This window comes from Octopus sinensis, linkage group LG3 (genome assembly GCF_006345805.1).
Source record: "Octopus sinensis linkage group LG3, ASM634580v1, whole genome shotgun sequence".
In the NCBI taxonomy this organism is placed as follows: Eukaryota; Metazoa; Mollusca; class Cephalopoda; order Octopoda; family Octopodidae; genus Octopus; species Octopus sinensis.
Window position 1 is genome coordinate 56,536,089 of NC_042999.1, and position 25,221 is coordinate 56,561,309.

The 25,221-nt window shown below is 38.1% G+C and overlaps 1 protein-coding gene across 2 annotated transcripts in view; it reads left to right on the plus strand.

The window, feature by feature from the left end:
* The window catches only part of LOC115209861 (cytoplasmic dynein 1 light intermediate chain 2), an 88,881-nt gene that overhangs the window by 61,941 nt on the left and 1,719 nt on the right, over nt 1-25,221 (plus strand). The window contains exons 5-11 of one of the 2 annotated variants that reach the window (XM_029778436.2): nt 9,362-9,555; nt 13,543-13,636; nt 16,638-16,773; nt 18,156-18,267; nt 20,190-20,291; nt 21,767-21,874; nt 23,693-23,783. In XM_029778436.2, the coding sequence (XP_029634296.1) occupies nt 9,362-9,555; nt 13,543-13,636; nt 16,638-16,773; nt 18,156-18,267; nt 20,190-20,291; nt 21,767-21,874; nt 23,693-23,783 (837 nt within the window). The remainder of the gene's footprint in view (nt 1-9,361; nt 9,556-13,542; nt 13,637-16,637; nt 16,774-18,155; nt 18,268-20,189; nt 20,292-21,766; nt 21,875-23,692; nt 23,784-25,221) is intronic. The other variant, XM_036501001.1, reaches the window with a different exon arrangement.

A 25,221-nucleotide genomic window follows, 5' to 3' on the forward strand; every position in this document is an offset into this window, starting at 1 on the left:
TAAATATATATGTAGCATAGGTACATAGCTATATCACGTGATCAACCAGACTCGGATGTTACACCTTGCTGGTCACAATGTGCTTCCTATTGTTTTGGCTTTCAAATGATGCCGTTCCTGGCTAGGCAAACAGGCCAACATTTCTCCTGATCAGAAGGCTATTATTCTGTTACAGGGGTAACCCATTTACAGCTGAGTAGACTGAAGCAACATGAAATGAAGTGCTATCTCAAGAACGCAATGTGTTGCTTGGCCGGCCCAAGAATCAAACCCATAATCTTTGCATCATGAGTGCAATGCCTAACCAGTAGAATGGACGCCTTTATGTATAATTATATAGCATAGATTAATTAAGCCTCCAAAAATGGATATATATATATATATATATTATATATATATATATATATATATATAAAAGATTTCTTTATTATTTTTTTTGTTTGCTAATCTATTCTGGCAAAGACAGGTTTTAAAGATATTTCTGTTTATTTTAGTTGTTTTCATTGTGAAATAGACTTGCATCAAGCCTTATAAAATATATTCTGTCTAAAATTTATATTTAATTTAGAACAGGTTGCATTTTTAGATTTCAAATTTATTTTGTGTGTATGTATGTGTATTTTATAGATGTTGCCCATGATGATGTATGGAGTTAGCAAGGCATTTTCTGATGCTATATAATTTTTATATTGCTTATTGGGAGCTTTCCAGTTAGGTGTCTCTTAGACATTTTTTTTCTATGTGTAATATATAATATGGTGTGTGTGTGTGCCGAAATATCAGTTACTAAATATAAATAGCATGATCAGATTCTTGGCTAATTATAATATTTTGTTATTGATCTATTTCATTTTGCAATTATTTGCTGTAGACTAGTTTAGCAAGCTTCAGTACATCTCTCAATATTCACAATATTAACTAGGAAACGAGTTGATGAGTTCCAAGCATGTAGCAAGTTCCCAATTTTTGCTGTCATAACTTTGAATCTTTGCATTTGAAAAGACATTTTTACCTTCTGTCAGTTTGATACAAAAAGAAAGAAAAAAGAGAATCTGGCTCAATGAACTCCATCTGACCCATGCAAACATGGAAAAGTGGACGTTAAAACAATGCTTTTGTGAGTTAATTTAATGTCCACATTTCGTTACTATGCTTGTCTGGATCAGGGGCAGTTTGTTGAGGCAGATTTTCTACAGCTAGCTTCAGCTTCTGTCTTCCAAACCCACTTGCAAGGTTTTTTTGTCAGCCCTTGACTGTAGTAGAAGATACTTGCCCAAGATGTCTCACAGAGGAGCTGAACCTGGAACCATGTAGGTGGAAAGCAAACTTCTTACCCATACAGCCACTTCTGCATGTGCTTGGATGTGCATGCACACACACACACACACACACACACACACACACACACACGTAAGTGTGCATGTCTGCTTGAGTTAAGCATCAGTGTAAAGGCAGACTGTCTTGTTTAGTCTGCAACAGGTTTTTTTTTTGTTCTGGTGGGTTTTTTTGGGGTTTTTTTCCTGATTTTTTTAATAGAAATACCAGGCTGAGTGATCTAGAACCTTAAAAAAAAATGGTTTGTGTTCGTTCAGTAATTGTGTAGACAAGGAAGATAGTGTATGTGGTCATTGGTGGAGAGAATGTGATGTGGCTTTCAGTTGCTTTACTAGTTAGATAATTCATGTCAGTGCTAAAATTATTTTCTTGTTCCAAAACCCAACAGTTCTTTGTATTAATAAGCTCTGGTATCTGTGAGCCTTTTCTAACTAAATTTCTATTGAAATACTCATTTTAATTTTGAAAACATTGAAGAATTTAGTAAAATATCTTTGTCACTGGTGCTGGTGCCACGTAATAAACACCCAGTACACTCTAAAGTGGTTAGCAGTAGGAAGAGTGCCAAAAGACTTCTTGATCCTGAGAAGACTTCCAGTCTTCCCAGCTCCTATCAAACTGTCCAACCCATGCCAGCATGGGAAACTGACATTAAATGATTTTGATGAATTAACATGAAATTTGGAAGGTATTTTTGATCACTTTAAAATGGGAAGTTTGTATCACAATGAAAGGTGGCCTTGGGTGGGTTTATATGGTTAGATCTGATTTTTTTATAAGGGTTAGAAGTGATTTTTATGTAGGGAAATAGAATTGGTTGAATCAACAGGGTTTGTTCTTCTGTGATTGTCAAATCTTTGATATTGTATTAAATCTTGGGAGCTTTTACAGCTCTATATGTAAGAGATAAGGAATTATTTATATTTGATGGATATGGCATAGTGGTTAAGAGTAGGCTACTAATCCCCAAAATTCAGAGTTCGATTCCAGGCAGTGACCTGAATAATAACATCGAAAAATACCTTATAAATGAGAACCCAGGTTTGAAATTTCCCCAAGACACCTGATGAAGGCTGGAGGGTATATCAGCTGAAACGTGTTAACCACAAACAAGATGAGGACAAATATGTCAAATGCAAATAATGTACTTGGTAGCTTTGTTAGGTATCCTTAGAGATGTACTCTTTATGAAACTCTTTCTACCAGTTTTTATAATTACAACCACTACATGTGGAATTGATGGAGTGGGGGTGGTGGAGTGGATACTATTGTTTCAAGTGCAAAAGAGATTTCTTTCTTATCTAAGTACATCCAGTGTGTTTGACATAGTTTAAGAGAAGCTAATACTAAATTAACAACATGCAATAGTTGTAGTTAATTCATTGGTCTTACCCCAAAACACTTTCAACTTCCTCTCAAACCTTCACATACCTCACTGGAGAAGAAAAAAAACCCCGCAAAATTTGAGTAAAAATGAGCAGAAATTCTCTCCATTTTGTGTTATGTCTGAAAGAATATCAGTGTTTTTTCATCCCAACGGCATGGTTTGGGTTCAGCTCCACTGTGTGGACTGACCAAAGCCTCAAACTGACCAGAACTTTGTGAGTGGAAAACTGAAGAAGTCAGTCATCTGTAAGTCTGTCTGTCTGTCCCCTAACTCTGCCTGACAACCAGTGTTGGTGTGTTTACATCCCTGTATCTTAGCAGTTCATCAAGAGAACCAATAGCATTAGAACCAGACTAAAGTACTGGGATTGACTTGATTGACTAAAATTCAAGTCAGTGCTCCAGCATGGCCACAGTCTAATCACTGAAACTAGTAAAAGAAAGATAAGTCAGTATTTAATGTTGGAACCTAATGGAATGCCTTGTCAATCTTTTACTTGGTTCAATCATTGGAACGTGGCCATGCTGGGGCTCTGCTTTGACAGGTTTTACTCTAACAAATCAACCCAAGTACTCATGTTTTTTGTTTTTTTTAAAGTCTAGAGCTTATTTTATTTGTCCCTTTGCTAAACTGCCAAGTTACAGGGGATGTAAACAAACCATCACCAGTTGTCAAGCAGTGAATGGGTGGGTGAGAAATGCAGGTACAAAGACATCATCAATTTAACGTCCACTTTTCCATGCTTGTATGGGTTAGACAAGGCAAATTTTCTATGGTCAGGCCTCCTCCTGGTTACCAACCCTCACCTGTTTCAATGTAAAGTCACTTTTCCCCATGCTAAAGTCGCAGCAAGCACTCCATGCAAAATGCTTAGTGGCAGCATTTCACCTGTCTTTACATTCTGAGTTCAAAATCTGTCAAGGTTGTTTTTGCCTTTCATCCTTTCAGGGTCGATAAAATAAGTACCACTCGAGCACTGGGTTCAACTTATTCTCTCTGCCTAAACAGCTGGCCTTGTGCCAAAATATGAAATCAATATGTCCCCTGAAGGTCAGACACATTTTTTCATGAAAGACCGAAAATGAACACTGCTTGTATGACTGACACTTGTTTACAGCCACCATGTGATGTCAGTAAACACATACACACATGCCGGGCTTCTTTCTGTTTATATCTACCAAATCCACTCTTAAGGTTTTGGTTGACCTGGGGCTAAATTAAGACACTTGCTCAAGATGCCACACTGTGAGACTGAACCCAAAACCACATGGTTGCAGAGCAAGCTTCTTAACCACAGCCATTATTCCAGTTAAAGAGAAATGTCCACAATTTTATATTGTTTCTAATGTAGACACAAGGCCTGAAATTTGCAAGGGCCAGGAACAGTTCACTGCTACTTTATTGACCCTTGAAGCGTGAATGATAATGTTAACTTTGGCAGGATTTGAACTCAGAGTATAAAGGGTTGGAACAAATACTACTGTAAGGTAATTTGTCCGACACTCTTCACAGTTTTGCCTCTCTACTTACTGGACAACCATTGATGTAACTGTAAATAGGTGTAGGCGTGACTGTGTGGAAGAAGATTGCTTCTCAACAGCATGGTTCTGGGTTCAATCCCACAGCGTGCCACTTGGGGCAAGTGTTAGAGGATTTGGTAGACAGAAACTGAAAGAAGCCTCTCTCTCTCTGTGAGGGAGAGAGAAACTATCATTTATTGTTCATGCTGGCATGGGTTGGCTGGTTTGCCCAGGGCTGGTAAGCTGGAAGGCTGCACCAGACTCCTTTCTGATTTGGCACGGTTTTCTATGGCTGGATGCCCTTCCTAACACCAACCACTCTGAGAGTGTAATGAGTGCTTTTATGTGCCACCAGCATGACACCAGAGTGCATTTACATGCCACCAGCATGGGTGCCAATTTGCATGACACCAGTATCTGCCACAACTGCCGATTTTGCTTGGCTTGATATATGTATAAAGTGTGTTTTTGTGTCTGTCTGTCCTCGAACTCTGCTTGAAAACTGGTATGGGTGTGTTTATGTCTCTGTAACTTAGTGGTTTGTCAAAAGAGACCAATAGAATAAGTACTAGACTTTAAAAAAACGTACTTGGGTCAATTTATTTGACTTAAATTCTTCAAGGCCAGCATGGCCACAGTCTAGTGAGTGAAGCAGCAAAAATTTTTTATTTAAATTACTACTAAAATGTTTTTTTTTCTTCTCTAAGATATTTCTTAAAAATGCTGTTACTGATTTGATTTTGTTACTGCTAATTAGACTGCAGAGTCACCATTAGTTGCTATATTTTAATTTAGCATTCCTTCTTCTCTTCATTGTTTAAATATTATTATTGCTTAACAGGCGCAGACACACACACACACACACACTGTCCATCTCCCCAGTGGCTGTTCCAGTGTGCCTCCCTTACCATCCTCCAGGGCAACATCTTTTCCATTTCAGCTGCAGGAGACATGGGACAGACTGACAAGTCAGATGTCTCTGAAATATAATGTCTATTAGTACAATACTCTACTCTCCAGTAACAACATTTCACCATTGTTTTAATGTCATTTTCTCATACTTGAAATCTCATGATTGGGAAGTAAACTCCTTAACCATATGACCATACCTGCTTCTGTACTGATGTATTTCAGCATATTTATATTCTCCCATTCCACTCATCTTTCCTTATATATTGGAATTTTTTTTTTTTTTTTGTTTTTCATTGCCAGTATCTGTTACTTATTTTACACAAGTAGTTCTCCATGGGACAGTGGAGGTCAAACAACATATTTACCGATGCACTTTGCATAGTTAAAAACAAAGACAAAACACTCTTTTAGTATTTAGGTTATTCTGTCAAATCTAATGCTTATTTATTCACATTCATCATCATTGTTTAATGTCTGCTTTCCATGCTGGCATGGGTTGTACAGTTTGACGGAAGATTGGCAAGCCAGAAGACTGCACCAGGCTTCAATCTGATCTGGCAATGTTTCTATAGCTGGATGCCCTTCCTAACGCCAACCACCCTGGGAGTGTAGCAGGTGCTTTTTACATGCCACCGGCACAGGAACCAGTCTGTGGGTACTAGCATCGGCCACATTCAGATGGACTGTTTTGTATTAATTTTGCACTATTTCATAGTTGTGAGATTTCAGTGATGTGATTATTTTTAGAATGACTTTGTAGGGTTGGTGTGAAAGGCCAGATCTGGTTAGTTTGAACATAAAACAGACTATTTTGGCCAGATATGGCCATTTTAAATGCTAAAGAGTTGAAGTTCAACATTTAAAGCGAAGAAATATTTAAAATGACATGGAAAACAGATGTTAAACGATGAAGATTAACATTTTCTTAAGGTGCTCAACAATATGGATTATATAAAGCTTAGAATATTTAAAAAAAAAAACCACTGCTTGTCTACATACTCTTTGTAGCCTCTTTCTATCTCTCTCTTTTCTCCCTCTTACTGACGTAGCCATGTCTCTCCTTTGTTCATTCTCTAACTGCTCATCACCTGGCACAAAGCCGCCTCCTTTGATACTACTCTCCCCCACCTCAGTTGAGAAGTCCTGTCTTATAAGTTACTTGGTGACTTTGCTGGTGCCATGTAAAAAGCACTTAGTACACTCTGTAAAGTGTGTGGTTTTAGGAAGGGCATCCAAGGACCATGCCAAAGCAGACAGTTGAACTTAACTCTTTTGATTTACCAGCTCCTGTCAAACCCTCTTTTTTAAACTTTGTACAGTCAGCTATTTCTATAGCATACAAACACTTACTGTAATACCAGCACAAATATTCAGTTATTTGAAGCTGTAATATTTATGATCTTGGTGACCCTGTCAGTGCTGATGTCACACAAAAGTACTGGTGATGGTGCCATATAAAAAGCACTGGTACTTGTACCACATAAGTACCCATTACACTCATTACATAAAACAGTTAGCATTAGGAGGGGCATCCAGCTGTAGAAACCAAAGTAGGCAAAAGAACTTGGTGAGGCCCCTGGCCTTGCCAGCTTCTGTCAAACTGTCCAACCCATGATAAGTAGTCCATTGGTGTCCGATGACAACAAAGTCTGTGCTCTCAGCGATGAGAGTGCATGCAGATCCACAATCTAAAGCTGGCAGCACACGGGTGTCACAGCGATAATCTGTTGACTAGATTGAAGCAGGTGCTGCATTGAGACCTTGTCGCCGGTTCTCTTCGAAGGCAGCTGCTGCTTGTGAGGTGAGAGAACGTTGAATGATGATGATGTGTTGATGGGAGTTCCATTTCTTAATGTAACTAGAAACTCAAGAGTGTTAAAATCTTCTCAACATAAAATATACAGGGTTAAACTGGATAAGTAGATAATATATTTGGTTACCAGTTCATCTTATCCTTATGCCATACTCCACTCTTGGTTTGTGTAGCTGGTTCTAATCCTCTATAGATTTTCATTGAACAAGACAATATATTTTATGTCTCAACCCATATTCCACTGGAAAGGGTAAATCTGTTTTGGTGGGGTAAGATCAAGTGGGCTGATCCCCTATTTTAATGTATGTGATATTGTCCAGGATCCTAAATATAAACCTCAGATATCAGTAATGTTCTTTCAGGAAGAAGCTCTACCAATAGCAGGCCATCATCATAAAGTTAGAAATCTATGTTCCCTAGGACATAATATATCAAAATAATTACCACAGGTCTCTCCTGAGATACTGCACATCAAAATATCTAGGGCACAGTGCATTTTAGTATATAGTATAGGTCTGTACTGTGGAGGTGCAATGGCCCAGTGGTTAGGGCAACAGACTTGTGGTCATGGGATTGTGGTTTCGATTCCCAGATAGGGCATTGTGAGTGTTTATTGAGCGAAAACACCTAAAGCTCCATGAGGCTCCGGCAGGGGGTAGTGGCAAACCCTGCAGTACTTTTTCACTACAACTTTCTCTCTCTCTTCCTGTTTCTGTTGTACCTGTATTTCAAAGGGCCAGCCTTGTCACACTCTGTGCCATGCTGAATCTCCCCGAGAACTACATTAAGGGTACACACGTCTGTGGAGTGCTCAGCCAGTTACATGTTAATTTCACAAGCAGGCTGTTCCATTGATCGGATCAACTGGAACCCTCATCGTCGTAACTGAATGAGTACCACAAGGTCTGTACTATGAGAACTATGGCACATGTTGTAGTGTTAGTTATGACAATGCCTTATAACAGCAGTCCTCTTTCCGTTCTGCGACCCTCATTCTAGATATCAGCAAAACCATTTACTGCAAGGTGAGGAGGAGGCAGAGTCAGTGAATGGGAAAGTGGACAGTGGGGTGGGGGTCAGCATGCTCCTCCTCTCCCAGTGGGTGGGGTGGTACTAGAAAGAAAACTAAAGATGAAACTGAGGGAGCAGGACAAACCTTCAAAGTAACATGTAAAAAAGGTTGCAAGAGGAGACAGGAGGTAAGAGATAGAAGTAGGGGCTGAAGGTAGTCAATTGTAAGTGAGGATGGAGTGCAATGGAAGTACAAGGCTTAAAAAAAATACTGGGATCAATTCATTTAGCTAAAAATCCTTCAAGGTGGTGCCCCAGCATGGCCGCAGTCTAATTACTGAAATTAGTAAAAAAATAAATAAAGAATAAAAAAAGTAATGAAAATTAAATGGTGCTGGAATAAATCTTTGTGAAATATTTTTGTGTAAATAATGGTTCTTCTTGGTTGCTTTTTTTCTACAGCAACTATTTTAAACTTATTGCTAATAACATATTTCGGTATGGCTGATGGCTCCTATACATCGTGGATCTAGTTCTGTTTTATCTCACCATCGCTTATCTTTAGATTTAATCAAACTGTTGTTGTGGAACATTAGTTATATTCTATATTTTGATATGATTTATATCTCCATTAAATAAACCAGATATTCCAATATTATGTTCACACTATTTGCTCCTGTTATCTGATTTAGCTAATGACTGTCTGGTTTGCTTTTCCCCCTATTGTTATACAAACCTGCAATAATTGTATAAATTAGCTTAAATTATCCAAATTGCTTGGTTTTGTTTTGCCTTTGCTTTTATAAAAGCAAGAAATTATTGCATAAATTCGTTTAAATTACCCAAATTCTCTTTTCTACATCATGATTTTCATTATATTTTTTATGCCTGTTTTTCCATCTACTATGGGTTCGATGAGTATGCTGTTGAGGCATTGTTTTACAATCAGGTTTCCTTCCTACTGCAAATCCTTACATGCTTTTCAAAGAAGGGATTTCTTATTTTACTTGTCTTCGTAGGAGTAGGGCAGACAGGTTATTGTCAGAAGTGACAATGTCACTGATAGCAAAAGTAGCTTTCACAGAGCACATATGAAGGTAAATGCACACATGCATGTGTTTGCATGTATTTGATGACTTGTCAGTCTCTGTACCAAATTCACAAGGCTTTGGTCATGCTGGGGCTATAGTAGGAGGCAATTCTCCAAGGTGCGGTGCATTGGGGCTGAACCCCAAACCATAAAACAGTTGGGAAACAAATTTCTTGACCACCCAGCTATTTCTAAACATGTATTAATTAGGTTAAAATATTTACTATTGCTATGAAATGTTTGTGTGTGTATATAATTATTTAATCATTAATGTTTTTTTTTCTTCTTTTCAGTGGTTAGGTTTTTCCAAGAATATAGTGAACCAGAAGAAGGTGGAGAAACAATCAGCCAGCCACCTTCTCGTCGGGACATCAATCCTCTCCATCCTCCTCCGGCTGGTCCCTCTGAAGAAAATGTTTTGCTTCCTCTGCCAGAGAGCACACTCAACTGTAATTTAGGGATCCCTATTGTAGTACTTGTAACAAAAGTAAGTACCCTATTCTCTAAGTCCTTCATGACTATATTCGTCTGAGACGCAGCTTCTTAATGCTGACTAGGGGTTGGCAAGGTAGTTAATATTGACTCCTGTGGGTGGGTCTTTGTGGCCATGCAAGCATTTGATAAACACCTGAAATGTTTTTTAGCACTGAGGGTGCTGAATTGTTAAACCTGGAAGTGTCAGGTTATCTAAGGCTAAAACTCACTAGTTTCCAGCTAATACAATACAATAACTATTCATCCATTTTCTCCACCTACTATTCTAGAGATGGTCATTGGGGGTAGCATCCTTGGGTATCTCGCCCATGGGATCCTTTCAGAAGCAACTGGCTGGATTCTCAACTGAGATGAAGAGTATTATCCAACCATTTTGTTCTTGATCTAATCACATGTTCATCATACTGGAACTGACCTCTCATTGTGGAGAAGTGGCAACTCAACCTGGAGAGACTCCTTGATCTTCAAGTTATGCGCTCTATCGTTACTCCAGAGATCCTTCAGTAGAATCCCATTTTGGCTGCTTGTATTCACAATTGTACTCTTTCAGTCATTACCTAATATTTGTGACCAGAGGTGAGGACAAGCATGGAAACTGAATTGAAAATAGTAAGCTTGGCTTTTTTACCAACCACTTCTCTTTTGAGGATTGAATGCCGGAATTGGCACATTACTGAGCATCCAGTTTAGCCTCCTGCTTCCCATCACTTGTGTATATAACCCTGAGATACTTAAACTTTTCCATGTCTTATTGATGTCACTAATATGCAGTGCACTCTAAGATGAGGTTTTTGAGAGGACCAGTGTCTCAGTTTTTGCAACATTAATTCTTGTTCCTGCCTTGCATCACCTGGCAATAAAATCATTCAATGCATGTTGGAGATCACCTTCTGAAGAGCTATGTTTGTTACACCATGTCGTTTGCTGATATCACTCAACTGGTTCTTCATCCATCAATTGTGACACCACTTCTACAATGTCTGTGCATATCTGTGCAGTTCATAAAAATTCTGAAAAGGAAGGGTGACAATACACACCCTTGCTGAAGTCCAACATTCATCTTCAAAGGTTTAGACTAAACTCCATTTGCATTATGTACATTATTTACATTTGACGGATATTTGTCCTCATCTTATTTGTTGTTAACACAACGTTTCGGCTGATATACCTCCCAGCCTTTATCAGGTGTCTTTGGGAAATTTCAAACCTGGGTTCTCATTGCTAAGGTATTTTTCATCTTTATTATTATTATCATTCAGGTCATTGCTTGGAATCGAACTCGGAATCTTGGGGTTAGTAACCCGTGGCATAGTGGTTAAGAGCACGGGCTACTCACCCCAAGATTCCAAGTTCAATTCCAGGCAATGACTTGAATAATAATGATAATATAATAATAATAACATTGAAAAATACCTTAGGAATGAGAACCCAGGTTCCCCAAGACACCTGATGAAGGCTAGAGGGTATATCAGTCGAAACGCTGTGTTAACAACAAACAAGATGAGGACAAATATCTCTCAAATGTAGAACTGTATTAAACTTCATTTAGCCAAACACAAACATCTGGTAAGATGATTGGGTCTGATCTGAGGGAAATGTCACTGTTCTTTGTAGCAGGTTGAGTAACCACACACAGGTTACTTTGTTTATAGTATTGTAGTTTAAAACTAAGACTGGGTCAGTACTTTAGAAATTTGAACTGTTCCTCTAATTTCTCTCATAGATTATAACATTGCTCTGTCTGTCAATGTGAATATTACAACCATATTAATTACTGATGGCAAAATTAACAATGAATCAATAATACATCTCTTTATGGTCCTTGATCTCCATTCATTTCATGTGTAGGATCTTGCTTTGTTGGGTATTGCTCTATCTTCTTAAGCCTACCTCATCTACAGACACAAACAAATGAGAAAGCTATGTTATCACTCAACTGGTGAAACCTAGTAGCCATATTAATCTCTGTAAAGTCATACTTCACTGTCTGGACACATTAGATAATGTGGCCCTACTTGTTTTTAAATAAATGGTTCTGACTGGAACACTTTCGATCAGATGTTTGTTTGGTCTAGGTTGACTTGGAGTTAAACTACAGGTATTTTATCATAATTTTAGACAAAAATAAGAGAACTAACTTAGTGACCAGTGGCATGTTTTTGAGCAACAGATTATTACAAGTTTATCAAATAGCATATTACATAGATTCTTGATTTATTACACATTATCTCTGCCTCTAAGAGATGTCTCATAATTACCAAAAGGCAGTTAACTTCACTTGAGAAAGGGAGATAATCTCAAGATTGAAGAATTCTCCAAAATTGACATGTCATTAAAGAAAAGAAGACTGGTGGACAATTGTGAACATGTTTCTCTGACCTTTTGCTGTTCATTAAATTTTCATTTGAAAACAATTATTTCGCGCATTCTTTGATAATACATTTCAGTTCTACATGTGTTTTTCTCATCTCAGAGATTCTAACCGGCAAGAATGGCTGAAAACAACTAAGACAGTAATTGCCATTTTCTAACTGCTTCAAAACAGAACTTCCTCAGAGATGGAAATCTTTTAGTCATTTCGATCATTATGTCCAACATAATGTATGAAAATTGTTGCAGTATTATCTGGTCCCTTAATATTGTTTTGTCTGTAAAAATTGAAGTAGCAATGATAGCACACTGCGTGAATAAGATTTACAAGATCAAGATTTATCAGGAATAATTACAAGTTCAGCACATCAACTTGGTCTTTGTGTATTTTGTTTGTCATGCAAAGACAAGAATCCTGATATCTAGATGAAAATATTAAATTAATGTAATTGTAGATGAGTGGTTTGTGTTTAATGTTGGCCTTTACATGCATGTAATGTTGAGGCATAAATGCGTGGGTATGTTGGGAACACATCTTCTTGAGTGGTAGTTGTTTAGCTCCAGGTCAGTCTTCATCATTTGATGTGCCTCTTGTCTGCTGGCATGGGTTGGATGGCTTCATAGGATCAAGCAAGCCACAGGACTGCCTCGAGCTCCATTGCCTGCTTAGGCATGGTTTCTATGCCAACCACTTTGCAGTGTCTATTGGGGGCTTTTTCCTCATTCCACCAGCACTAGAAAGTTACTTGCAAGACAGAAAAAAGACTAGAGTGGGAGAAAGGGAAAGGTAAGCTCACCCTACTGTAGGAGGTGGGGTTGAGGCAGAGGTAGTTTTATGCTAGATGTTTGAGAGGCTAAAGTATGATAGAGGTGTTTGGCGATTGAGGTGATGCATAGCTACCCCACATTATATATGAGTGGGTGGTTGTAGCTGGGGGAAGATAAAGATGGTAGTAGTAGGGGACAGAGCAGACTCTCAAGGTACAAGGTAAGCATCAGAGTGAATGGTCGTGACTATCCTGTATTTTTAATAGTATCTAGGAGGGGTTGAGGGAAGTTTGGCTGTTGTTTCTTGCAAGTAAAGGTTCCCTTATTGGTTCATTCATTATATTTCAGTTGATGTTATGTCGTTCATAGCCCATGGTGGTTTCTGCAATCAATTATACCAGTTACTGTCCTTTTATAGGAAACTAATTTCCTGTTAGTCTGTAACATAATACTCTTCCCTGTATTCCTGTAACTTTAGTCAATGACAAAAGATGTTTGAGATAAAATGATTGAAGTATTTTAGATTGTGTGGGATTGAAGAAAGATGTTGGTGAAACTTGTTTATTCCAATTATCTGCGTGAGATTAAGATGTTGGACAAGAGGTTCCTTTCGTCATCACTTCATCATTGCAATTGAATAGGACAAATAACCTGTGTGTCAGGCTGCTTGCCTGACAATGAGGTTCCACTCTCATTTCACAATTGAGTATTTAGAAGAGAGAGAAATATCTTGGAAAAAGAAAAAAAAATGCCCAACCCATTATAGTATGATGGAGGGGATGGAAATCAGTTAAAAATTAATAATTAAATTATAATTCTTTTTTTTTTTTTTTTTTTTCAGACTGATACTATTTCTGTTTTGGAGAAGGAACATGATTATAAAGAAGAGCATTTTGACTTTATCCAGCAACATTTGAGGAAATTTTGTTTAAACTGTATCCTTCAACAAGAAATATGCTTATCAATGTGGTAGTTGGGATATTTTAAGGGCTTTACATACAGTTTCAGGGGAAGTGTCTTTAACTGTAGTCATGGACCAGCCAAAGCTTTGTGAGTGAATGTGGTAGATGGAAACTGAAAGAAGCCTGTTTGTGTATGTACTCTCCAAATATTGTGAGTTACGAGCAATTGTCTTATGATAACAACTCATCTGCCAGCTTTACACCTTTTGAATATGTGTAAAAATGAAGGGTTACTGAGAGAAAGGACATCTGGTTGTAAAATTAAAACCTTTTTTTCAACTTGAAAAAAAAAACAAAAAAACTGGCACTCCTTCAGTTACGATGACAAGTGTTCCAGTTGATCCGATCAGTGGAACAGCCTGCTCATGAAATTAACATGCAAGTGGCTGAGTACTCCTCAGATATGTATACCTTTAACGTTGTTCTCTGGGAGATTCAGTGTGACACAGAATGTGACAAGGCTGGCTCTTTAATTGTCAGTTGAATGGACTGCAACAACATGAAATAAAGTGTCTTGCTCAAGGGTAAGATGCTCTGCCGGAAATCAAACTCCTGACCTTATGATCTTGAGTCTAATACCCTAACCACTAAGCTAACATGCTTTTCACTTTGTCTAACTTATGCTGGAAAGGAATAACAGATATAACATTGAACAAACGGAGTTAGATCTTTGTGTATTTAGGTCCACAAGGACCTTTTGTGGAGAGCTTGGGATAAGGTTTGAACAGAACAATTTCATTGTCTTCTATCATTCTTTAGGACTAAATCCCTATGGATATGAGTCCTTATATAAAACCCACAGTGTATTCTGCAAAAAGGTCCTTTGTGAGCCAAATTTCACTGTAGACCAGACGTATTGTTGTGACTCCATTTATATTTATAAAAGTTAGATGTCTTCCATGTTCAAGATGATACAGTCTCAGTTTATACTTCCTTACTTTCAAATTCTAATGTCCTATAATTTGTGTATAACAATTTACTTTATTGATAATTATCATCCTCCTCATTGTTATTGAGAGAGAGAAAGGCAGTGAGCTGGCAGAATCATTAGCACACTGGGTGAAATACTTAGCGGTATTTCATCTGACACTACGTTCTGAGTTCAAATTTTGCCAAGGTCGACTTTGTCTTTCATCCTTTCGGGGTCGACAAATTAAGTACCAGTGTAATCGACTAGTCCCCCTCCCCCAGAATTTCAGGCCTTGTACCTCTAGTGGAAAGGATTATTGAGAGATAGCAGTGCATGCCATCAAAGTGACACTGGGGTATAAATATATGAAGCCCAATATACTCATCATGACTACCCATCTGATAAGGGTACATCAAGCATTTGCATCACAACCTCATGTGCACGACATGATGACTTCATATCAAGATAAATGGCACATTCTGCTCAAAAGGTCCCTGAATAAGGGTTGTTTGAGGATAGTAAATGAAAAACCCATGTTTCCAAGGATGAATTCTTTGAACCCTAAAGAACCCCTGTCAACACATGGCTATTGAGACTTTTCTACTACTTCTGCTTGTGATCAGAGATGCACATATTGTCAGCCACTAAGAGACATGCTCAACTGGTTATGTTCAAACAACTGACAACCAAATCTGGTATTTAGCAGTATATTTTCTGTAGCCCATCTTTTACACCAATACAAAACCTGTACGTAACCCTTCCAAGATCAGAATTCTGAGGGCCACTGCACTAGTATTATTATTAGGAAGAGGTTCGTTTGGAGAAAAAGAATCTTCGTTTTCAACACAGATGGCAGCACTCGTTTGTGTGTGCAATGAGAGCTAACAGTGACCTTCACTCAGCAGTGTACCAAGTGACATCACTGTGTTTACTTTTCAAGTAGTGAACTTTGTGTTTTTGTGTTCACGTGTGTCTGCTGTAGTCTGCGATTTTATCACGGACAAGAACAAAGAGCCAACGTGAATTTCGTGTTAAACTACAGAGACATTGAGCATGCCTCAGCAAGTTTACAGCGACAAGGCAATGGGTCATAGGCAATGTTTTGAGTGACACGGGTGCTTCAAAAACAGAAGACCTGTCACAAGTGTCACCCCCAGAAATGTAGCATTGTGCATCAAGAATTCATCCCTCGAGCAGGCCATCAATCTAGAATTCTACTGCGGCATTTTGAAGCATTTGAAGGAGGACATTCAACGAAAGCGACCAGATCTGTGGAGCATGAAGAATTGGTTTCTTCATAGAGCCCTTCTCACTTATGAGTTTTTCGGCAAAAACAACTTGTCTACCTGCCCTATTTCCCAGATTTAACACCTGCGGACTTCTATCTCTTCCCCGAGATGAAAATGTAGCACTAAGGTCACCATTTTAACACAGTTGTCAAGATATAGAGAGACTCACAGAAGATCCTCAACTTGCTTCTGGAAAATTACTGCCTGGCCAGATTCCAAAAATGGCAGGAACACATGGACTGGTGTATTGCTGTGCAAGGTTGCTATTTCGAAAGAGATGATGTTAAAACATAGGCAAATGATTTATTTTTTTAAACATAACTAGTCTGGGAACCTTTTGATACCATCTCAGACATTCCAATATCCAAACTATTACAGTCATTATTAGCATGGTAAAAAATAAATGTAAAGTGATTTTCCAAGATATTTTACTATAAAATGATGTACTATTTGACCAATGTATTTTATATATTGGTTAGGTGCATAATTATTGTGGCTTTTTTCAACAAATTTTATTCAACAAAAACAGCTTTAAATGATTATTCCGAAGCATATTCACCATCTACTTCAATTACTGCTTCCCATTTGCTTGGCAGATGGTCAGGCCGTCATTTAAAAATGTTTTTGTTAAATATTGTTATTGTTGAATAAAATTTTTTGAAAAAAACGCTGCAATAATTATGCACCAGCTCAATATAAAATGGTGATGTACTATTTGATCAATGTATTTTATCTATAAAATATGAGATGTCGTAAGCTTTCTTTAACCCTGAAGATGGTGCTGCCCTAATATATACATCTGTGAAAGAGGAAAAGAACTGTGATCTTTTGTTTAAGTATTTGGTCCACAGGATATATGGATTTTCATTCTCAATGCCTGCATATGTGGTAGAAAAAGATTCTGTGTTTGTGTAAGTGTTTATTTGGTTTTTCTTTCCCTCCCCCTCTTAAAATGTCTTCTATAAAAACTGTTTTATATTGTTGTGATTGCTGGAAAGTATAGATCACTTCTGATTATGTATATGGTATTTTATGATTTAGAAGTGCTGGTGCCATGTAAAAAGTACCCAGTACACTTTTTGTAAAGAGGTTAGCATTAGAAAAAAACATCCAGCTGTAGAAACCATTCCAAAGCAAAGGAACCTGGTACAACTCCTGGCCGTGCCATTTCCTGTCAAACTATTCCACCCATGTCAGCATGGAAAACTGACATTAAATGATGAACTTGTCTTGCTTAAAAACGCCATTTTACTCCATGGGTTGGAAGGTCAGTTCTTATTTGGGACCACTACCCTCCATAGTGTGGCGAATGGCCTGTACCCTTCTCATTTGTTTTCTTTTTGACATAGTTCCTACAATAGGACACCCTTCCTGACACCGACCACTTTATATATTGAGTGCAACTGTTTTTTCATTGCTATTTATGCTACAGTGTCACTGTTTTAAAATGGAGTTTCTTTTGGAGGAGACTTGTTGACAAAGAAAAAATAATAAACCAATTGTTTTAATTCTCAGGTTTTACTCTTGTGCCTGGGAAGGCTTCTATAGTTTACTTGTTAATATAAGTTGGCATAGGATCCTGTAACCTGTTAATTGCTGTTTAATCTTTTGACCTCCTTGAATCCGTCTCTGTTAAACAGCTTATTTGTTGTACAAAGCTAAAGTTGTTATCTGAAGGTAAAACTATTGGACCTCTGCCAGTAAATAGCAGTTTCAGTGACAGAAAGTCGGTGAGCCATTTCCCAAGATGTTATTAAGTTGTTATCTTTTAACTTAACCTCCATTATTGGTTTAGGACAATATTGCAGTCATTTAGCCTTAGGAGACATTGTCTCCAGCTGGCTATATGACATGATCTGTGTCCTTATATTTTCGAACAAGGGAATTTTGCATTCCCCACTCAGCTCAAAACAATATCTGTGTATTGTTATTTCCTGGAAATTGTGATACACAAATATTGTTTTGAGCTGAGTAGGGGTGCTAGATTCTCTTGTTCGAAAACAATAAGGGCACAGATTGTGTCATATAGCCAGCTGGAGACAATGTCTCCCGGGGCTAGATTACAGCAACATCTGTCCTAAACCAAGACTGCCATGTTATGTTGGCAAATAATCTTTACTCTAAAGTACTGTTGTTGAATATCTCACATTGTGAGATTTAAAAATAGTAATTTTCTAATTTAACCTCCATTAGGTAGAAATTTGTTGTTTTGGTCACGCTTTTCTTTTAGATTTCTCTTGAGGAATTTCAGATTTCAACCTTGAATTCTTTCTCTGTTTTTCTTTTAATCTAGTCCTGCTGGTTGGGATACAGAAAAGAAAATATCTATTCTAAATGAAAATCTTGCAAACATGAAAGCTGAGGACCTGAGTGAAGATATTCCCAGTAAACCAGTTGTAAGAAAGGTAAGCTTGCCTCCCAGCTCCTTGGCTTCGGGTTTAGCCCCACTGTAAGTGGGCAAGTGTCTTCTATTTCAGCTGTGGCTGACCAAAGACTTGAGTGGATTTAGCTGATGGAAATTGAAAGAAACCCATCATTGTGTGTGTGTGTGTGCCACCCACTCTACAGAGTGTACAGGATGCATTTTCCTTGGTGCGCCTTGTAACTTTCAAGACAAAAGCCTCTTAGAAAATTATTATTTTTAAATCTCAGATATTCAGCAACAGTACTTTGGAGTAAAGATTGTTTGCTAACATAATGTGGCAGTCCTGGTTTAGGACAAATGTTGCTGTAATTTAGCCCCAGGAGACATCGTCTCCAGCTAGCTATACAACACGATCTGTTGTGTTACATTTTCGAAAATATCTGGTGCTACATATAAATGAAGGGAGATAACCCGTAAATCACGATACACAGATATTGTGTTGAGCTGAGTGGGGGTGCTAGATTCCCTTGTTCGAAAATATAAGGACACAGATCATGTCGTATAGCCAGCTGGAGACGATGTCTCCTGTGGCTAAATTACAGCAACATTAGGCCTAAACCAGGACTGCCATGTTATGTTGGCAAACAATCTTTACTCCAAAAGCCTCATACTTGAGAGGGGAGTGGAAGAGGGGGGAAATGATTGTAAGCCAGGTGAGAGGGACAGAGATAGTTGCCTTTTTCTATAGAGGAGATTGTTGGCCACCCCAGTAGGATGAGGAAAGAGAAGGAACTGGGGGAGAGATTGTGTTGGGGCCTACCCACACTGAACAGTAGGGTGGGGTATAAGTAGTACAGAGGAGGATGTTCAATAAGAATGTAAGGGGATGGAGTTAAATCCCACAGACATTTACTAGATTGCTTGTATTCCCTTATTCTTATCTTTTCACAATATATTTTGATATTTGCAGTTTGCATTATACATCTATCCTCATTTGTCGTGGGTGCCTGGTTCCTCAAAAAATACAATGGTGAATGAATCCTCTCCAGTCACTTAGTAAATGGAACAAATGATAGATTCAGTGACTTCAAATCCATGGCTCACAGTAGCAAAGCTTCCAACATCACATAGTTTCTTGCTCTTGTCAACCGTTTTCTGAAGAAAATGCAGTTGTCTGTGTTGTTTGTTAGGATCTGGTACCTTCATGTTTTCTCTGTTCACTCATCTTGTGTTGATGGCTAAAAGCAGCTGAGCACTGTGGATGGTCAGCATGGTATGCTTTTGTGATAAGTGGAATCTTCAACTGATCATTAATCCATGTTATTACAGATCAATCAGTGATAAACGGAGCTACATATATTTTCTTCCATCTCAAAGAATGGAAATATTTCAATGCCTTATATGTCTACATTTCCTTCCTGTTACCTTAGACACAGAAAACTTTGTTTTATTACTGTATTGCACTAACCCTCCTCCCCCACAAGTACATTTCAGGAATTTAAAAAATTTATCAGTTTTATAATCTTTAAGTGTAGATAATTTTTTTTTAATATTGAAGAAAGGAAAGGAAAAAAATCTAGAAAATTCAATTTTTCTGAAATATGGGAATGCAGTGATAAATGTTTTTTTTAAAGTATTTGACCCCAAGATTTGCTAAGGGAAAAGTGAAAAAGTAGCATTGATTTAAATGGGTTTCATATAAAGGAAATGGATTCCAATAACTTGAAATGGGTGAATTAAATTGCTGCTATCCGAGCGTGATCATTGCCAAGAACACGGATTGGCTCCTGTGCCAGTGACACGTGGAAAGCACCATTCGAGCATGATCGTTGCCAGTGTTGCCTTACAGGCACATGATAAACAACATTCAATGCCAGCATGGAAAGTGGACATTAAACAATGATTATGATAGATTATTGTCAGCAGTTTCTTTTGTAATAATTCTTTTCTGTATATTTGCAGCCTATCCAGAAAGATGCAGAAATTGTTGCTGAAGATGAACAAGTCTTTCTTATGCGTCAACAAAGCCTACTTAACAGTCAACCTGCTCCAGGTTCCACACCGGTCTGTATCTCCTGACAATCCAATTGACTTTTCATGTTACTGCCACCACCAGCCCCTGCAATAAACATTGGTTTCTTTTTGCTATTTTCAAAAGATTTTTATTTTATGCCCCTAACAAATGAACATCTTTACTAATAGCATGTTAAGTATGTCAGAGGTCACCAACCTAATTCTTATTGATCTCCAGAGGTTGGAGTGGGGCTCTTCTTCGATGGGGAAATTATGTAATGTGTTCTATTTTACTGTCAAACCCAGATATTTGAAACTTAGAAATAATTACTGGAGAAGTGATTGTCATCATTCGTTAATCTTATTCTACAAAACAGAATATAAATTTACCCTTGTAAATTCTTTCTTTTTAGATGCAAATCATTTTGCTAAATTATTTTAGGCTCTCCAACATGAATTCCTGCAACAACAATGAAGAATCAATATTTTTGCTGATCCCTTGCCAGATTTGTTTAATAAGAACTTGGAATGTAATTTTATCTCGGTTGCTAAACAAAGAACAGAAACGGCAAAGCCAAAGATTATTTTGTACTTTTTTCTCCAGTTTCTCTTATTTTTACAAGAATGACCTGCCCTGCATACAGTGTCGTCTCATTGATGCTGTAAATATAGTGTCATATAATATCTGATGCTGCAAATGCAATGTCATACATCTCATGTTATAAATATAGCATCATGTCTCCATTGATGTTATAAATAGAGTATCATACCACTTTGATTTGGAAATGCAACCGGTTGCACATAAAAAGCACATTTCGAGCGTGGTCAATGCCAGTACCACCTGACTGGCCTTATGCCAGTGGCACATAAAAAACACCCACTACACTCTCGGAGTGGTTGGTATTAGGAAGGGCACCCAGATCATATTGGAGCCTGGAGTAGCCTTCGGTCGAACCGTCCAACCCATGCCAGCATGGAAAGCGGACGTTAAATGACGATGATGATGTGTACCATGTCTCATTGCAATATCTTTGCTAACATGACAATAAACTGATGGAGAGAAATTACATAAGATCATATTCTATACAGATTCCTGTGTATGGCGTAGTGGTTAAGAGCACGGGCTACTAACCCCAAGATTCCGAGTTCGATTCCAGGCAGTGACCTGAATGATGATAATAATATCGAAAAATTCCTTAGGAATGAGAACCCAAGTTCGAAATTTCCCCAAGACACCTGATGAAGGCTGGAGGGTATATCAACTGAAACGCTGTGTTAACAACAAACAAGATGAGGACAGATATCCGTCAAATGTAAATACTGTACATAATTCCTCATAAATATAGATCTAGATTCCAGCTATCTTAGCCTTGGTATTTACATTTTCTAGTGATAGGGCTGACTATAATTTCTTCCAAGTCTTTCTTTACCAGATGTTATCTAATTACAACAATTATTTAAATCTTCATAGAGGGTTTACTTCCTGTTCTCTTCTTAACTTTCGGTACGTTTTTATATTCTGCTAGGAAACCCCTATACGTTCATCTGCAGGCGTCGCTAAGGGATCTCCATCTTCCCGATCATCACCAGGAGGCACTGGTTCTCCTACTTCAGGATCAGCTAGAAAAGTTCCAGTGAATATCACCGATTTTCTTTCTACTTCTTTCTCTACCTGTACAATGTTGTATGAAAGGGAGTGTGGAGTGTTTGGACTTGTTTAAAATAAGCATGTCTTTATTATTTCATTTGAGGTGTTCACTTGACAGTCACTACTTTGGTTAGCATGACAACACATTGTTCTGCCTGGAAGCTGGGCTGATTTTTTGTTTTCTTTTGGTCAGCAGTTTTTTTTGTTTTTTTTTGTGCTGCCAATGCTAACATTGTTTCAAAGATCATGTACACAATTCTAACAATATCCTGCCTCAGTGGCTATTTTCATTTTATAGAAGTTAGCTTTTTTTTCCTTTTTCTTACTTACCGAGTTTTTTTTTCTTCTTTCCCCACTGCTTATCTGTTATAATGAGCCAATCAGGGGTTCACTGCATTCTTTATGGTGAAGGTGCCAAGGGAGTGTTTGTACCTGAATACAGAACAAGTCTCAATCCCTTGTCAGTATCCATTCCAGAAATATATACACGTTTATCTGTGCGTGTGTGTATACACATATACAGTACTTTTCTGTTCACAAGATTTTGGTTAACCCAGAGCTATGGTACAAGATGCTTTGTATGCCATGCTGGAGAATGCAAACTTAGAATCCCGTACTTGTAAATTGAACTTGTTAACCACACAGCCATGCTTATACCCAAGTAACTGTCATCACCTCCTCGTCACCTCATTTAACTCTGTTCAGTGTTGGCAATTATATTATTAAAGATAATCATATTAGATTTATTTCATAACATTACCAATAACCTGTGCAATTTGGTTAACATTTTAAAATTATTTATAAGGATTATTAATTTAATTCCTACATTTGTTTGTGTTTTACTCTTAGAAGGATAATATTTATTATATCCTGTCAGTTTTTCAGTCCAATAATTATTAATAATTTTTTTTTTTTCTGACCATCCAAGTGTTATTATAGATATTGGTACAGTTTATCATTTCTTTCCACAGTTCTTTTCATTTTTATTGAACTCTGCCAGGTTTTTTGAGCTGCAGAGGTTGGGTAGTGGAGAGCAGGCAGGGCAGTGATCCACATTCACAGGAAGTTGAGCTGGTCTTGTAGCCCCATCTAACCAAAGAAACTTGTGATCGTCCTTTTCTCATTCTGAGGTTGTCGAGTGTCTTCTCTGTTGCTTTTGTGCCTGAGAGAAGCCTTTAGCTGGGTAGAATTCCCATATCAATTGGAGGTGGGAATTGTTCTCAGGTTTCCATCCAGACCTGGAGTCTGGATTCCTCTTAAGTCATTGGCCCAGGAGTTGATACCTCAGGGCAAGGTGGCATTCATCACTAATGAGCTTTTATCATTTTGATTTAACTCTCCACTTTTCCATCTGATACCAGCAGTGGCAATGCCTGCTGGGAAGTTCTGATAATGTCAGCTATTTAAATATTACTCCTTAAGCATCAGTCCAAGGAATGATATACATTTATCTGTTGGGTTCCCTGAAAATAAAAGGCAGTTATTCTGGTAATTCTAGCATTTCTGATGAATTATTATCATTGTTACTGTATCAGTGTTGGATTGAAGTCTCATTTGATAAGCAATATAAAGTTGTTTTATAATTTTAAACTAGTGTTTAATAAGAAAGAGAATTATAGACTGAAATAATTGTTCTGAAGATTATTCAGAGATAAATTTCACAAAACTCAGAGATACTATGACAGTAATTAGTGTGTATCAGGTGTGAAAGGTGTCAGGTTGCAATAGTAGTTGTAGTATTATGTAGTGAGACAATTCAATCAGGCTTCTGTTTTTTGCTGATTTTCTTTGATCTCTCTTTCAGCTTGATTCCAAAACAGCTGGCACTGAAGGGATGTTGGCTAATTTCTTTAACAGTCTTCTCAGCAAGAAAACAGAGGCAGGTAATAAATCAGGTAAATGAATTGCACCATCTATTTCAGACTTTTATCCATTTCATTGTCAAACTGTATTGTCATGATGTTTTCAATCTGGGCTGGTGGGAGGGATGACCGAGTGATCCCCCTCAAGTAACCACAATATTATATAATAATAATAATAATAATAATAATAATAAAACATTGTGTACAGTGCTCAAGTGCTCTACAACTCATCTAAAGTGTATGTATAGTACATAGGGTAATGTACAAGCATCAGGAAAAGAACAGTGCATGAGTCACGACATACACATGTGTATGAGTATGGAAGGGGGACAATCAGGTGTAGTTTCGGCGGATTTCAGAAAGCATGAGGGCCTTAAAGGATGCAGTGTCATGGCAGTCAACAACTGACGCAGGCTGTTTGTTCCATGCTTCAGCAACTCTGAGCGTAAAAAAATGTTTCCGAAAGTCATGGGAGCTGTGCTGTTTTCTGACTTTGTAGGCATGTCCACGTGTGTTGGACACATGGAGATCAAAAAGGTGTTCAGTGTTGTTGTTGGTGAGGTGGTTGATAACTTTGTGGGTGTTTACCAAGTCCATCGCCAGACGCCGGAGCTTCAGTGAATCCATGCCCAGGGAAACAAGGCGCTCAGTGTATGGTAGGTGTCTGATGGAGGGTATGCGTTTGGTTGCACGTTTCTGAACAGATTCCAGGAGGTCAATGTTCTGAGCAAGATAGGGGTTCCAAACTGATGATGCGAATTCCAAATGTGGTCATACCATAGCTGTATTGCTCCGAGAAGCAGCAATACCCCTGAGTATTACACATCTGACAGCAAGTACAAGTTTATAATCGACGGAAGCTGTGATGTCATCATTTATAACAACACTGCATGAATTTCCTAACCTTGTTATTTAGATATCCCTGTCAGATATGTCATTGTGGTCCCTCCCGCCCATCCCCTACTGTATCCGCCCTTTGTATCTCTAATCTCTGCCTCTTCTCTCCCCTTCACCTCATCCACCTACTTCTCATCTATCTACAGCTTTATTATACTTTTGTTCTCCAGCTCACCTTACCAACTCCTCCTCCTCTATATTTCTGTACACTTCCCCCCTCCACCACCTTCACCTGTGCCCACCACTCACTGGATTTTCCTTTATCCTTATCTCTACTGTGTCACTTGCCTTTCACACATTTGCAAACCTACCCAACCAGCCACCCTTCATTCTTTGTCCCCATTCTTTCTTTATACCCTTTTAGGGTGTTCCCTGACACCTCATCCCCACTACCCTTTCTCCTTTTCCTGTGGAACAAATTTTCAGTATTTAAAAGAATGTTATTTCATGTTGTATATTCTTACTGCTGAATTCGCCTGTCCACCCCTGCCAACCTGTCTCCCCCACTGCACCTCTTGTGCATTCATAGCTTACATTCTGTATGGAAATCCTACTACCACCTTTTCTGCATATC